Genomic DNA, 16,280 nt, shown 5'->3' with positions numbered 1-16,280 from the left:
AGACGCCTTTTAGCTCGAGCGTTTCTGGTACTTCTATAGAAATGTAAGAGACACAGACATCACTCTGTCTCACTCTGTCTGCAGCGGTGAACATCTAGTGAACAAGATGTGATGCAACTGAACAAGTCCTCACTATAATGGGCAGTGAGAAGACTCCATACTTGTATTAATTTGTTTATCTCCAAAGGAAAGACTAGTTTTTGACTGCAAACCTCCACAGAAACAGCAGCATCAGCTGGAGCTGCAGGGGTTCAGCATCATGTCTGCAGACAGGACGCTTAAGGTCATCGGACACTGAAAGGGCGTCCTGTCTGACCGCTACGCCACCGCGCTGGTTAACGTTTACAGGACAGGGCCTTAGAAATCCAATATACCATTTAGAAATCAATACAGCTCCGCTCAAAGTAATGTGAACACAGTCAACCAAGATCCACGAAATGTCAAAATAATTATCTATCAAAACACGTTATTGTCCCCTGAGGTAAAAAAGAAGATCTGCAGACAATAATAAAGATGTGTATGTCCCCATCATCCCATTATTATGCACTAAAGTATCCAGATGTTTCATCAGCAGCTGTATGAGTAAACAACAGTTGTAAGCTCGAATGAAGGTGCCTCACTTTGGTGTATCGGAGTCTTTCTTTATGAAATTAACCCAGAAGGACAGAGTGGATGACGGATGGACGAAGGACACGAGTAAAGTGTGTCGTTTCACAGGAATTCCTGTTTCCTCTGAAGCTGCTTGCTGTTAACAATTATGTTGAAAAATGCTGTGTCATTTTCTGCTGACTCCTGCATAGACACCAGCGCAGTAATAATCCGTCCTGTCTGTTTCCTTGTATTTGTGTGTGTGTGTGTGTGTGTGTGTGTGTGTCTGTGTTTGATCCCATCAGGCCCTCACCTAGAAAATGATTGAAATAATTCCATATTCAGCATTTATTGTACTTTCAACCTGAGCTCTGAGCCCTAAGTCATCGTATTACATCAACACAAGAGGCACACACACACACACACACACACACACACACACACACACACACACACACACACACACACACACACACACACACACTAACACAGGCCAAACGCTGCAGGTCCAGGGCTCACTGAACAGTCACCATGGGGATTATACACACAGTTCAGCTTTGATGCAATGCAGATGTATTAAATGTCCAGTAAATGCAACTTACTATTTTATATACATATGTAAATATACATATTTATTTATATATATATATATACATATATATCTATATATACTGTATATAAATATATGTATATATACATAAATAAATAAATAAATATATATATTTTTTTATTCTATATTTGTTTATATATTTTATTCCAATTCAAATAAACTAACTAGTCATATATGATCATTCTGACTTGTTTGTATTTCAATCTCAAGTCAGGATTTTTTAAGTATCCCAGCCGACACCGAGCCTGCATGTAATCAGAAAACTCATTTAGCATAATAACCTGTCAGACAGGTAGAGACAGTATATGTAAATAAGATCACTAAATTGTAAATCAGCATGTAGGACAATATACAAAATATCTATCTCGTCAAATGCTATTTTTCAGGGCTTCATCGCTCTGCATTAGGAATTTGTTGGCACATAAGAGCGCTGCAGGAATGAGTCCTGAAACCTGGAAATGAGTATTTCTGGAAGCCTGGAACACTGGAGCCCCTTCATCTCAGTGTGACGTGAAGTCCTGGGACTGTGGTGTAGTTCGTTAATAGTTCATATAAACGATATTACATTTATCTACAACATCTCAGGTAAGAGTTATGTGGGTTGAATGTGTTTCTAGTTTTTAATTTAAACAGGTGTTTATTTTACTTTCTTAGTGGTTGATTTTACCAAATCCGTTCCATAAAGACTGTTATGTTTGAATGTGTTTCTGATATACAGGCGACCCTAATCACTCTCATCAACGGTCCACATCACACTGACCTTTGACCTCAGAGGAGAAGTGGGCCGAGTGACGAGTTACAAACAGCTGCAGCTGCCGATCGAGGTCGCAGCTCTTGAGGTCGACGTCCCACGATCGGATTCCTGAGAGGAAGGAGGAAGATTGCTTCAGGACAAACACTCAAACAGAAGGACAGACGTGAGTGAATGAGGGAAACATTTGGACTCGTATCTGTTGAACCTGAGGCACAAACATGCTTAACCTTCTACCAGATGCTGCCGCTGCATTTAACCTCCCTCCCACCTTCTGCCCTCAATTTATATAATATGAATGAATGTTACTGAGGGCATTTTTAGTTGAACATTTTTCAGACACTGAACCACTGGTATAGTTACTGTATGCTTTGCCTTTTGTCATTTGTTGAAATAATCTATTTAGCTGAGTCACGGTTTACATTAAGAGAAGAAAAATAAGAGATTTTATCAAAGTTTCAGATTACTTTTTACAACAATCAATGACAAATAACTTCAATTCTGTGTTTGGATTGTGTTCTTAATTTGGAAATTAAAAGAAAATGCAATAAATCTTCATTCATTTAATCACACACATTTGTATCAGCCCTCCTCTGGCCAATAATCATATAATAATGACTTACTAATGTGTTTAACTGCAGGGTTGATTCCTTATTATAAAATGAAGGGAGGTGACATATTTTATCTGATGACGCAATATCGATATTATGAGGTACTGAATAGAATGTAATTATTATTACATTATTTTAAATTGTTTATCAGTTTTCTTATCGTATCATCATCACAAAGTGTTTCGTATAATGAAGTAAAAGTAAAGCTCCCACATCAACACGAGCACTAAAACTAATTGGAGTTCACTGGATCACAAGAAACGACTCAGTAATGAACTGATGAGCTCCTCACACACACACACACACACACACACACACACACACACACACACACACACACACACACACACACACACACACACACACACGCCCTGCTGAGCTGCAGTGAGTCAAACTTCAGAGAGAACTTGTGTCGGATCACATCTCAACCAGCACACACACCTCTCTCATCTTATCCACTTGTGGATTCCTTCGACGAGAGCAAGACTTTAGATTAATCAAGTTCTTTCCTACCCATGTGCTGAACTCCTCTATTTCACAGAAAAAAGAGGCTTTGATGAAGACCTTGTTTTGCCCTTAACTGAGGAGATGTTCCCTCGCTTCAGACTGCAGTCTGTTCCCAGAAATGCTGTGTCACTGTTATTAACTTTTCGTTAGAATTCATTGGCAAACGTCTGTCTTTGCACTTTACCAGACGCATAAAAATGACAACCGTCTACTCTGACGTTGATGCCTTTTGGTCCCCATCCTCACGATGAAAGGATTGTTATCGGAGACGAGGGGAAAGGACGGGAACAAACGAGGCCGTTTGTGCATCTGAATCTGACATCAGTGTCAAACATTGACACTAGGCTCATAACTGTCTGTTTATAGGAAGGAGTCTCAATCTACTTCACTTATTACTAAAGTAACCAGCTTTGAGTCGACGTACGTAAATATGGCAACTGTTTAGTGCTAAAATGATCAGTCAATCAATCAGCTATATGGATAACCAAATCGAGTTAGTCATTTTTCAAGTAGGAAGACCGAGCATTTGATTAAATGTGAGGATTTACTGCTTTTCTTTCTTTTATATGTTTGTACATTTTATATCTTTGGGTCTTGGACTCACATGAAACAACAATTCCGGTCTTGGGAAACTGTGACGGACACTTAATAGACTAAATGTTCATGTGGAGCAAAAAACCTCCTTTTATTTTTAGTTGTGAGTGTCTGCTCAAAGTCACTGAGTCATCCAGACCTGCACCTTTAAAATGCACGATGATGCTTCCCACTGAAAAGCTGAGAGAAGTGCAGCTCTTTATTATCGTAAGAGGACTTTCACTCGATATTAATTTGCCAAATAAACAACCGAGGTCTCGTCCTTGAAGCCTTCTCACTTAAAAACAGAGCATGCTGCTCGATGACGCATTAATGTCCGCTTTGTGTGGCTAGAAAGTTTAACTGAAGAGGTGAATGGGTTCATTGCTGTAGCTTGTGACCTAGAAGGGTAATAAAAAATAAAAAAAACACTGTGACTGCAGTTCTCACCAACCACCGCTGCTGTGAATGTGTTCTGCTCTCCAGCTTTACGAGCACGACAGAGAGAAGCAAAGAAGATGCTGCACAAACCTGTATGCTGCTGGTGCACTGAAATATCTACAACTATATGGTTTCTCTTTGGCATCTTACAGGCTATGTAAAGAGAAACCAAATTATAATAGTTATGCCACAAGAGAATACTGTTGGAACCATTTGTACCTAAATACTCTTCTATTTCAAGTTAGTTTTCCAGTCCAGAGAAGCATAAATAACCCTTAAAATAATTAATAACCCTCGATCATTATTGAACCACAGCGGAGCCTTTGGGCTCTAAATATTTTGGGTAGACGTTTTTTCTTTGGGTCGTCTACTCAACGGTTGGATTAAATAGGTTCAACCTGCTACTTATCCGTCCACAGTATGTTCAGCTGATATTCTGTGATCTATTTCCAGTCGTGCTAACCCCAGACTGTCCTTATATTTCTATTGAGACGTTTTTAGATTATCTTTACTCAAGCAACACACCTGTTAATATTCCAGCTCGCTATAGGCTGCGTTATTGTACACTTGACAATGAAACAGGAAGCTGTTCCGATTTAAATCTGCACACATTTAGGCTTCCATTGTATTTAACCAGTGACTGGGGATTTCTTCTATTCTTATTCAGCTGTTGCTCAGAGGGATCTTTGTCTCTTTCTGCCCTTTCAATTGTCTATGTGACTGAACCATTTCTACAGCGTTTTGTTGACTTTCTTTTTTGCAAACCCTGCATACAAAATAACATGCATTTGTTAACCCTAAGGGGGCATTCTACAACCTAAAAGCATGAAAATATTCCAAAACATATTGTAGTCCTGACGGCCATCTGACTTCAACAAATCAAGCTTTTGAACGGCAGTGTAGAAGCATTCGGATGAATAACAGAGCGGTGGGTTATGATGATGCAGGAGTGGTTTGAGAAGGGTTCTGTTGACATTTTAACACTTTTTGTCCACTGAGACAACTTGGACTCCATCGTGGCCGGCACGATTGTTCTCTGTGACGGGAGAAACTTCAACGTTTTATTACAGCCACTTTCCAAAGCGTCCGGTACTCCAAAGGTACGAGGATGGGAGAGGTGTGAAGTGTTAATATTGGCATTAATACAAATATCTTACCCCTTAAATACTCCATCAGTTACTGAATGAGTCGTTAACTTCACTGTGTGTAACATAGTTCACATTTTCTCACTTTGAGATGCAGCCAAAGGATTAATGCTGCTTAATGCTGCAGAACACTTACACTGACCTGTATGGGTGGCAAAGGGATAGTGACACCGTTTCAAAGTTAAGTACGATACATAATCTGAATTCAGGTTTGGGACGTGGTGTCTCTGACGTGAGAGGGGAAGAGCATTAAGCTCAGTGTCAGAAGTCGCACTCATTTTCTATTCCACTGCCTCCAGGTTTCAGATCTGCTGAACCAAAAAAGGTGTTAGGCCGGAAATTCTTCCCTCGCACCTCCGGGGAAAACACCGAATCACAAGCTCAGGACGCGTTAGCGATGTTTGATTAGCCTCTCTTCTCTGGAACATCGTCTTCCTTTCCTGGAAGAATGAAGCGTACTGGGGGCTTTGATGCAGGAGGGCCAGAAAAACAAACGGTAGGGGAAGAAAACGTGGGCCACAAAGTCAGAGCAAATGCAGAAGATAGATGGTGAAATGCCACTCTGTCAGCAGAGCAATCTTATGCTAATTAAGTAACATATCTCCCAAGCTGTAGGGGTTAAAAAGTATAACCCTAAAGTGTCAATCCTTAACCTGGGGCTGAAAGCAATGGGTTAGAAAATAACCACGTGACGGGACAGCCTGTGTTTCATGCTGTCATTTCGTTCCAGTTTCTGTTTTACAAGTGTAGTGGACTAACATAAGAGAACCCAGTGGAACCCATTAAACCTTCATCCTGGCAGCGTTTCCTCACAGTTCCCATTAAAAAGCTTATTATAGGAACGATTTACTCTCAAATACAGAGATCTCGCGAGTGGCAAAGGCAACATGGTAGAAGTACCAATATTTAATCTGGACAGGGAAGTAATGATAGCATGATAACTTTGTCAGATTTGATGCTGAAACGATAAGTCGATTAATTGATTGGTTTATAAAATAAAAGAGAAAATTGAAATAAAGAATTTGTCAAGATTAGCTTTTCTCTGTAATGTATGATTGTAAATCTATACCTTTGGGTTATTGACTGATCAATTAATCGATTAGCTGATGACAGGGTATTAATCTGAAACTATTATGATAATTGATTCACCATTTAAGTATTTTTCAAACAACAATGCTAAAGCTCAATTGTGAGGATTTTCTCGCATGTGTATCTAAAGATATTGGAGTGTTGGCCAACAAAACAATCTAAAGATGTCACCATGGCTTTTTGTTTCATTTTCAAGACCAAACAATGACATGATTGTTCAAAAGAATAATAGGTATATTATTATTAAAAGGCACCAAATTCAAAATGCAGGGCATTGACATATATTTGCTATGTAGAGATGATAAAGTCTCACTCTGTCTGTTTGTGTTGTGATCAGAGTTTCACTGTGCGTTGTATACGTAGTTGGTCCGGCCTGTTGCAGCATGTGGGTCACAGTGTGTGTGCCCTCACCTTCAGCACTGTTGCCATTGGTTGCGCTGTTAGCACCGTTAGCTTCTAGCTGCCAGCTCATCTGTCACCATGTAGAGAGCCGTGTGGAGGAAAATCCCTTAATCATAGATATGCTAATGTGCTAATTTAGCATTTCATTTATTTTAAAGAATAACTGTTAGCCTTATATTGAAATAAATTGGCTACTTCAACACATTACGTCAATATTCCTGTTGCATGAATCAATTGCAGCGCTACACAATCAAATCTGTCCAAGAAGCTGTTTAGCCTCGGGTCTTGCTTGACGACATCACTGCAGTGTGGGCGAGATAAGCAGGCCGAGGAAAGGGCCCCGCAGCTAACATGTAATGAGAGTCGATGGCAGGTCATTCCCACTGAGTCGCACTTAAAAACACCGACCTGGGCGGTAGAATCTATGCTGTATTGAGCCGGGGGGGGGGGGGTTAGGATGCTCGGCACAGAGCAGTAAAGTTAGAGGAGGTCAGAGGGGATGGATGGGGATGCTATATGGCACCAGGCTGGCATCTAAAAGAGTGATTGATCATCTGGAGCAAGAAACAGCTCAGACTGGCATCGGCACAGCAGAAAATTGCTGACCGGCATATACTCCTGAGTCGGCACACACCAACACATCTTTCAACAACAGGCTCAACATCCCTAAACTTCAGACACACTGACAAGATGACTGCAGCGTGCAGCAGCCCCCCCTCCCTCAGGAGGAGGAGGAGGAGGGTTTTAAACTCGCAGAGATATTCAGCTGAGTAATGATGCCGGAGTGTGACAAGAAGGAAGAGAGGACGGAGAAAGCTGTACGTGTTTTTTCCTCTATAATGTCTGTGAAGTCGTTGTGCACAGCCTGCAGAGACACACATCATAACAACACACACACACACACACACACACACACACACACCTGCTCAAAGCAAACTGAAAGGCACATTATTGAGCAGTGTGGAAATTAAATGTTTCACTTATTTTACTTAACTTGTGTGTTGTGAATGATTGGTTCATTGATATCTGTGGCTTTTATTTAGGGTCCAGTATTTGGGTAAAACCGAGTGCTCGCTCTATTAAAAGTCAAGACCTCTGCTGCTGCATCCACAAACTTTAGTCCGCAATTTCACAGTCATAGGGTTCACAGTGGGTAAGGGGGAAATGCGTGGTGTCCCATGGTGCAATGCTGCAGCAAATGCATGGATGCCATCCTGTCCATTGCGTCAAACACACATGTCTCTCCTGTTGACGTTTTCAGGTTTTAACCCTTTTTTCCCCATGAATCACCTCATCCACACAGATAACAACCACAGATACACAGACTCATCACTCACCCCGCTCTATCTGCGCTCTGGCGGCGTCCAGCTGGTGCTCCGTGCCGATCTCCCCGATCACTATCAGCGCGTAATAGCCGCTCCGGTTGAACGGGACCCCGTGCCGCCGTCTCCCGCCTCCTCCTCCTCGCCGGTACCGTAGTCGCTCCTCGGACCCCGGCGGTAGCGGTGGCGGTGGCGCGCTGTAGCCCTCGTCTTCTTCCACCACCGAGAGCGCACCACGGAGCACCGGGATCTCCATGGCAACAACCGGTGAGGCGGAGGATGAGGAGGGGATAACGTGGTCAAAACGGACAGATTATTTATTTCCGGTGAAGCTTTCAAAATAAGAGCGCTTTGGTGAATGTGTTCCGGTGGCGTTCATGTATTATTATTGTGCTGGAGATTGGTGAACGTTTTTGTATTTAGACAACAGACACTTTAAAATAAAACAAGATAAACAGCTATGTCACAATTAACAATAGCAATAATAACTCGGTAAATGCTAAGTAGCTCACCAACAATAATAATAATAACATTCTTTTTTTGCCATAATAATTGCATATCACAATATAGTTTATAGGTCTTTTATATTTCATGCTGTCATGTTATTTAACTAGAATCTGCTTTAATCAGTTGGTTCACGAAGAAATTACAAACATTTCAGATGATCAAAATAGTGCAGGCATGAGTCAAAACTTTATTTGTACCTGTAATGTCGCCCCAAATACTCATTGTATCCCTCCCGATACACAGCTGACACCTGAAGACAATACCACAAGAGATGTGACATATGCTCCTGAACAGCAGGTCACTTTTGACGTAATCCCTCCATGTTTGCTAACAGAACGCCACGTGACCGAATCACGCAGTAACGCGATTTCTGAGGTCGCAAATGACGTGATGCTAACAACAAGCTAACGTTAGCACGAGGCGATGCAGAATTTAAGCTTGCACATTTATCCTGCTGTTTTTAAGTTTACCCGAGATATATTTGCCCAAATTCACAGGTGAATTAGCATCATGGAAGCCTTTTTTTGTCATGTACAAGACTGGTGTTTTTAGTAGTAGCAAGCTAAAAGTAAAACTACAAACATTCCAATAATGCAACACTCTCTTCACTAACACCCACTAATTTGCAGAGGAAAAAAACGTTGCTTGTTGAGTTTAATGCAGTCAAATTAAACAGCCATGAAATGAATCATGCTTTCGTTGAAGTTATACATAACACGACATACAATGCATTTCACTGAGAAGTGTTGCTATTTTTCTGTCCACCACATGAAATAATTTAATGGTAAGCTAAATAACACAAACACTTATTTTTTCCAATACAGCGCCACAAAGTACATCCTCCAAAATTATCATAAAGTTGAATCTCTAAAACCTTATACCATTCATGAAGGTGTATGTAGCTGGTATGTTATTATACTGCATTCGTTTTTAGATAGGTGTACCTAATAAACTGGCAGCTGATTCCTGTTTTCTTACACCAGGAATGACACTGCATTTACACGCTTTGTGGCATCCAGCAAGTAGCTCCCATCCTGTCATGCTTATGCATGAAAAACATGAATATGACACAAACCAGTTACACGTGTACAATGTTGCACTGAAATCTCACAAGAGCTGAGTCAGACAGCCTGAGCGTAACTATAAACTGTGACACTGGAACGAGACATTTTATGGAAAAGATTGTACAGTCTAGCAGGATTTAAAAGGAATTAGACCGTTCTAAACGTCAATCAGGCACTGCCGTTCCCTCTTCGTCAGGATTCAGATGATGTATGAATGTAGTCAGTCGTGTGCAGTGAATGTGGAAGATTTATTAAAATAATCTGTTGAGAATTAAAGGACAACACAACGTGTTTATTTATGTAGACACACACACACACACACACACACACATGTCAGGGCACATCGATAAAGACAGAGAGAGAGAATGCAGGCCGGCCTTAAAATAGCCTCTTTCTTCTCAGAGAAATGTTCCTCATTCAGCTTTTCTCCGGTGTAACCTTGAGCTTGCCACATTTCAGTGTGTAGCAGAGGGCGTCTCAGCATAAAGTGTCAGCATCACACAGAGGGGATGATAAGGAGGTCTGCACCAACTTCTGTTGAGCCCCACAAGAAAGGCTGCACCTTCCTTTTACTGCGATCATCGCTTCTTTAACTCGTGGCAGGAGATATAAATGCAAGCACACGTTTTCAGATCTGTCCCAGTTTGTAAATACTTTACTTTCATTTAACCAATGTTCGTATTAAAGTTAGTCTTTCATGTGCTGGTTTGTATTAGTAATTCTGATTCAAAATTCAAATACCCCAACATATCTCTTACTGGGTTCAAATTAAGCTAAAGTTAAATGGTTATCAGGCATATGTTTGTAAGAGACACAATGAAAGAAGTACAAATAAACAAGCAGTGTGAAGCTAATGTTTTTTGTTTTTTTTGCTGCAGGTCTTTCTGACAGTGAGTCAGCACTTCACTTCAGAGCAGACCTGCAACACTTGCTTCCCCCTAGTGGTAAAAAAACGAGCCTCCCTGCTCATTACAAATCAGTGGATGATGTAAGCTATGATACATCTGTAGGTTGTGGCTGAGAAAAGTGTCAGATCCACTAGAAAATAGAAATATATCTCAGTTCTGGTTTTCTATTGTAAAAGACAAAGCACTTGTTAAATCATAGACTAAAACGTTTTGAAGTAGATGTTCAGAGGAGACGCTAGAAAATATTTATACACATTTTAATGGAAAGTTCAACAGTAAAACTCTTTGTTTTCCTTTTATTTCAAGAACAATGTGACTTTACTCAAATAAAAGACAGTAAATTGTGTCTGACACTCCCAATATTTCACTTATAATTCCCATTTTTTGCTCTCCAATCAGACAATTGTGTGTCCGTTCTTCAAACATGAAGCAGATTAGATCATTTTCATCCCAACACCACCATGTCTACTGTACATCACTGTATCAACATATGCAAAGCTATAGCCTGGCCTCTACCTCGCCACCTGCTGGACAAACTATATTAAAGCATATTGTTTCATAAACACAGCATCCATCCAACCTAATATTTGTATTACTCAATATATACTACCATCATCAAAACTCAAAAAGCTATAAAAACAAAAACATGTGTATTAAAGTATGAAAATGTCAGGTTTTAATTAAAACATGTAAGAATAAAAAAGAGAATTTAAAAGAATAAGCTAAAACATGAACGTGTTGGGAGTCAAATTGATATTTTACGCTTTAAGTCGTTGTGCCTTAACTCAATTTAATATGACTTTAAAATTCACTTGAGGCAGATCCCATTTACGACTGGCAGCAACAGCGTCGTCTTTCACAGACAATAAAGCAAATAAAACATAAGCCGTTTGCAGGATGTGGGGTTGTAGTTATACGAGCCGTCCTAGTAATAGCGAACTAAATGGTATTTGACGTTTACTGATCTTATTACATAGAAAGAGATGAAGATGTAGAAAGAGAGTTCAGGAAGGTTTGGTGAAAAACATCACTCACTGGCTGGTTTGTTACAGAAACCCAGGTGTTGGTAATGAGATAAACCACTGGGACCTTTCCTCGTCTCTCATTGCACATTATCTCAGCAAATCATGGATTGTATATTTCTGTAGAATACACCTTGTACAAGTGACATTAATACTGTAAAAGCAAACCTTAAATTAAGATATAAAAAAAAAAAATCTTTCAATATAAATCTGACTTTCAGGTTGCAGTGAAGAAGGAAACCGCGCGGTTGGCTCTCGTAGTCGCCGACCTGTCTGGTCCAGTTTGTTGATGGGAAGTGGCCGCAGTTATTCTGAGGTCCAGACTGAGTGACAGACAGGGCCTGGAGACAGACAGACAGACAGTCGAAGCAGCAGTTTGGGTTTAAGTGTGGATTCCCCACAGAGTGTCTGGGTCACAAAGGTCGGCCTCTCCTCTTTACTTTGTGTCCCTCTCTTACATATAGAGAGGAGGAAACTGAGGGAGAAGTGAGAGACTGGTCTTGAGCTATTGATGAGAGAGCTGTCTACAGCTGCTGTTGAACAGAATTTAAACGGGGCAGGAATTTCACTTAAGTAACATCCGCGCAAGCAAGCAACACATCAGCAAAGCATCAGAGAGTGTGCAGCTGCAGTGACTGTACAACCAGTACAACCAGTGCAAACTACAGGCGAGAAAGGTCCAACATGTCCTGTCTGCAGGTGGAACAAGTAAGAGTCAACATCAACACGTCTACGTCTTCAAGTCTAAATTGCGGCTGCTAGAAGCTTCCCTTTCAACTCTGTCTCCTACAAAATGATGTACTCACACACCCAAACTGCATTCATAATGTATTAGTCTTCCAGATTACAGTCGCAGTTTTAAACATGGGATTAGCGTTGTAAATTGAAACAAAACAGAAAAGTCATCAAAACTTGGTTTTGGTTCGGCAACAAAAGAACATGGTTAGGTTTAGATAAAATCATGGTTTTGTTGCACGTGAACAGAATGTTTAGGAGAGCAGACATCACTTGTTCGTGTCCTTTTTGATCTACGACCCTTTAAAACAAGGTAACGTCTACTTGTGCAATGTTTTATTCGAAGAATTTTTGTTTTATTTAGTCATATTTGGATCACTGTGAAATAAGATCATTCATTTATTCACAAAGATCAGCAGAAAGAAAGAATAAATAACGGTTTTTCCAGCTTTTTTCCCCCACATTCTGTTATTCATCTTCTGCCCCTTCAGATTTATTTTAATAAACCGTTGCTTTAGATGGAGCAGCTGGTAAACAAACAGCGCCCCCTTGTGGAGACTAATGAGGCATGGTTCAATTGTAAAAACTTTACCTTTTCAATAATATCACATCAGACCAGAATCAAAGAATCATCGACTGAATGTTTATAAGATTAGAATAATGGTGAAAAACTGATAAAACAAACCCAGAGATTTTGCATTGACAGTTCAGAATATTCATAACAATATCAAAAACTATAGGATCATTATAAGAAAAACAATGACATGTTTAAATGAAAGCAAAGCATTTTATTGATGCTATATTCAATAATGAAATACAAAAGGCACTAGATTCTGTTCTCTCTCAAAACAATGCATACAGCGACGTGTGGACCGGTCTTGTGTTATATGATGGATGTAAGATCGAACCTTAAATTAAACCGCTATCTGCTGCAGGAACGTCGCACGATTGATCAGAGTTTGCAGTTGTTCTTCAGGAAACGCCAACATGTGTTACACCCAAGCTGACGTTCTAAGACAGGACATCAAATAAACACGCGCGCGGATGTTTTTCAATTTAAGAAATCACGTAGAAAATATACACCGGTACACAAATAATTTACAGCTGGGTGGTCGTCATGAAGAGGAAGACTTTTGAAGAAGTGATAAAAAAATGAAAATGCACCTGGGCTGCATACTGGTTCGCTTTAGAAGGTTTGAAGTGTGATGGCAAGTTTACACCGAGCTGAACACACTTCTTGAGCTTCATGAAAAATAAAGCGTTCCTCCTCTTGCATTTACTGTGAGCACTGAAATCAATAGAATAGGCTCAGCCCATTGGAGCAAACTGTATACTTTGATGTCAATCTACTTCTAATGAGCTAAATGTTCCATTATTATAGCCAGTATTGCTTTGGTTTCTTCAGAAGCAACTCTTGAAAGTGTAAACAACGTAGAAGTAAATGATAAGGAACAAAAAAAAGTCTGATTTGGCTGAAAGTGAAATGAAATGATCTTCTCTTTGTATTCTAAGTTGCAGTAGAAATGAAATTAGCTGTTTACAAGCGTGGAACTAATGGAAGCAAAACACTCTTATTTCCTCTGTGGATGTGATCTTCGTGTAGAAGCTGTTTAATGTGATGACAAATACTAAAATATACAGTGTTTCCACAGACACACAGTTGTTTTTTCAGAAAGATCTTGGCAAAAGTTTGGTTCCAGACAAAAGTCAAAAGGCACATGTTTTAAAAACATAGTACATCTCAAAGTGATGGGGAGGTTCAGTCTGAGTATTTGTCCTTTTTGAATAATTAGTAACAGTAATATCTTCGAATCTAAAGTCCTACAGATTACAGTGAGCTGCGTGATTTATCTGTTATGTTTCTTCCGCATTAGACTGAAATTTTGCGGCACACAAAAGAGATTCAACAACAAAAAGAAATGCCTTTTAAGACAGAAAAAAAAAAATGAATGTGGAAAGACTTCATCTTATTTATATTACAGGATCAGGGAAACAAAAGCGTACTGCGCCCACATGATCAAGACATGGGATCAGCATGCCAGTACACACACACACACACACACACACACACACACACACACACACACACACACACACACACACACACACACACACACACACACACACACACACACACACACACACACACACACACACACACTACACTGAAGAGCTTTGCCAAAAAAAGTGCACACATGAAATGTACAAAGCCAGGAGAAACTGAAATAGCCATCAGTCAACTTCATTCATGCTTTCCACCACAGAATGCACCTGATGCGTGACTTTCCCCTCGACTGCTTTCTACAAGCAGAGCCGACGAGAAGCGGAGTTAACATGGGGAATTACACGTGCATTGATAGGAGGGAGGCTACTAGTGTAGCTCACCGTAGCTCAAGGTCTATACATCATGAGGTCAGATTAGAATGTGCAGCCTTTGGCTCCAGCGTACGTTCTCACTGAACCTCTACTTCCTGATTCGTTCAGCTTAGTTTTACCGAACCATCTAGACCTGATAACGCATAGACCTTGACCTGTTGACCGGAGCTCAGCTCAGTCGACCATCGGTTAGTTTCCCTGGAAGGCACCCTGTGCGGCGGAGGATGCCGCGCCGGCAGCAGCTGTTTGGAAGCTTTTATTGGTGAAGACGCCCTGCGAGAATTCCTGCTGGGCCTTCTGGAAACTGGCCCCGGTCCGGCGGTACATGCTGTGGACCTGAAGAGGGGAAAAAAGAAAGATCGTGAGCATATGGCTGGCCTGGGTCACAGTGATGAGGGACATAAATAATAAATAAATAAAAGCACAGATTAATTAAAGGACATGGCTGTTAACCCACAAATGGAAACTTAAAATATGACCAACATGTAGGTAGAGCCTCACCATCTTGAGCAGGATGATGGACAGCACAGCGCAGATGGTGAAGAGGATGGCCACGATGATCATGATGGCTCCCACTGCCGTGTGTGTGCCGATGATGGTGAAGGCAGCGATCCAACCGCTGGAGGCAACAAACATCATCAACTTTGAAAGTATGAAACATTTGTGTACGTGTACAGAGAGTATTCATGTCGTCTGGGTGAGAGTTGGGTTATATTTAGGGAGAGAAGAAGAATGTGTGGAAGAAGCAGCGTGAAAGAAAAGCTGAGAAAGATACGAGAAGAAGAGGCAGAATAGAACAGGATATTATTACAACACGAGCGCTAAAATATTAAATGAAGCACATTTCAAAGTGTGGGTTAACTGTCATATTAACGTCCTAAAAGTGCCTTTGTTCGTTTTAGAATTGAGCTGCTTTGGGATTTGCACCTCATCTGCAAATGAAGAGCTGCAAAACAAGTAAGGCCTCCTCGACTGCGTCTGTTTTGATAATGTACAAAGCCATGATCAAATGAGAAGTATCGTTATGAAATGGAAATGAAGAGCCACTTGGACGAGGGTCATTCTGGAGTCTTTGCAGGCTTCACATGTAAAAATACATGGAGGCAGAATCCCAAACGTACAGGTAAGAATGTTAATACAACATGATCGAGGTTAGGACATTAAAAGTCAGCTCATAGAGAAAACTCAGAAAGATCTCATCAGAGCCTTCATCCTGAATTTGAATTGGGAGTTTATTCCAAAGAAAGGAAGCTGGATGAGCAAACGCTCAAACCCCAAAACATGTCCTCCACACAGAGTTTGAGCTGTAGCCCTCCGGTAGATGACAATAAAGTATATCGGTTACTGTATCGTATAATGTATTGTATCTCACATCGTATCGTATATTGTAGATTGTATCGTCCATCGTATTACAGATTGTACCGTATCTCTTATCATGTTGTAACCATATCGCACATTGTATTGTATACCGTATAGTATATCATATATAGCATATTGAATATCATATTGTTTATTATACTGTATCATATTGTATAATAACATGGCGAATGGCATCATCCCAAAAACATCACTGAACTTTCCTCATATGCTACTGTTAAAAATACTCAACAGCATAAAAAAGCAGGTTAG

General features: G+C 40.4%; 2 protein-coding genes across 2 annotated transcripts in view; both read right to left on the bottom strand.

Moving 5' to 3' along the window:
• Window positions 1-8,298, bottom strand: part of map1ab (microtubule-associated protein 1Ab) — a gene marked incomplete at its 3' end in the record, with an annotated part of 59,491 nt that extends 51,193 nt beyond the window's left edge. The window contains exons 1-2 of the mRNA XM_079163471.1: window positions 8,055-8,298; window positions 1,959-2,060 (exon numbers count right to left, since the gene is read on the bottom strand). Coding sequence (XP_079019597.1) covers window positions 1,959-2,060; window positions 8,055-8,295 — 343 coding nt within the window. The 5' untranslated portion in view covers window positions 8,296-8,298. The remainder of the gene's footprint in view (window positions 1-1,958; window positions 2,061-8,054) is intronic.
• A 4,750-nt stretch (window positions 8,299-13,048) lies between these two features.
• scamp2 (secretory carrier membrane protein 2) overlaps window positions 13,049-16,280 on the bottom strand; it is a gene marked incomplete at its 5' end in the record, with an annotated part of 10,888 nt that continues 7,656 nt past the window's right edge. Inside the window, 2 exon segments of the mRNA XM_079162225.1 lie at window positions 13,049-14,987; window positions 15,153-15,270. Coding sequence (XP_079018351.1) covers window positions 14,841-14,987; window positions 15,153-15,270 — 265 coding nt within the window. The 3' untranslated portion in view covers window positions 13,049-14,840.

Source organism: Pholis gunnellus, assembly GCF_910591455.1.
Source record: "Pholis gunnellus genome assembly, chromosome: 7".
Lineage (NCBI taxonomy): Eukaryota > Metazoa > Chordata > Actinopteri > Perciformes > Pholidae > Pholis > Pholis gunnellus.
Note: the sequence above shows the minus strand (reverse complement) of the source record. Positions and strands in the feature narration are given on the sequence as shown.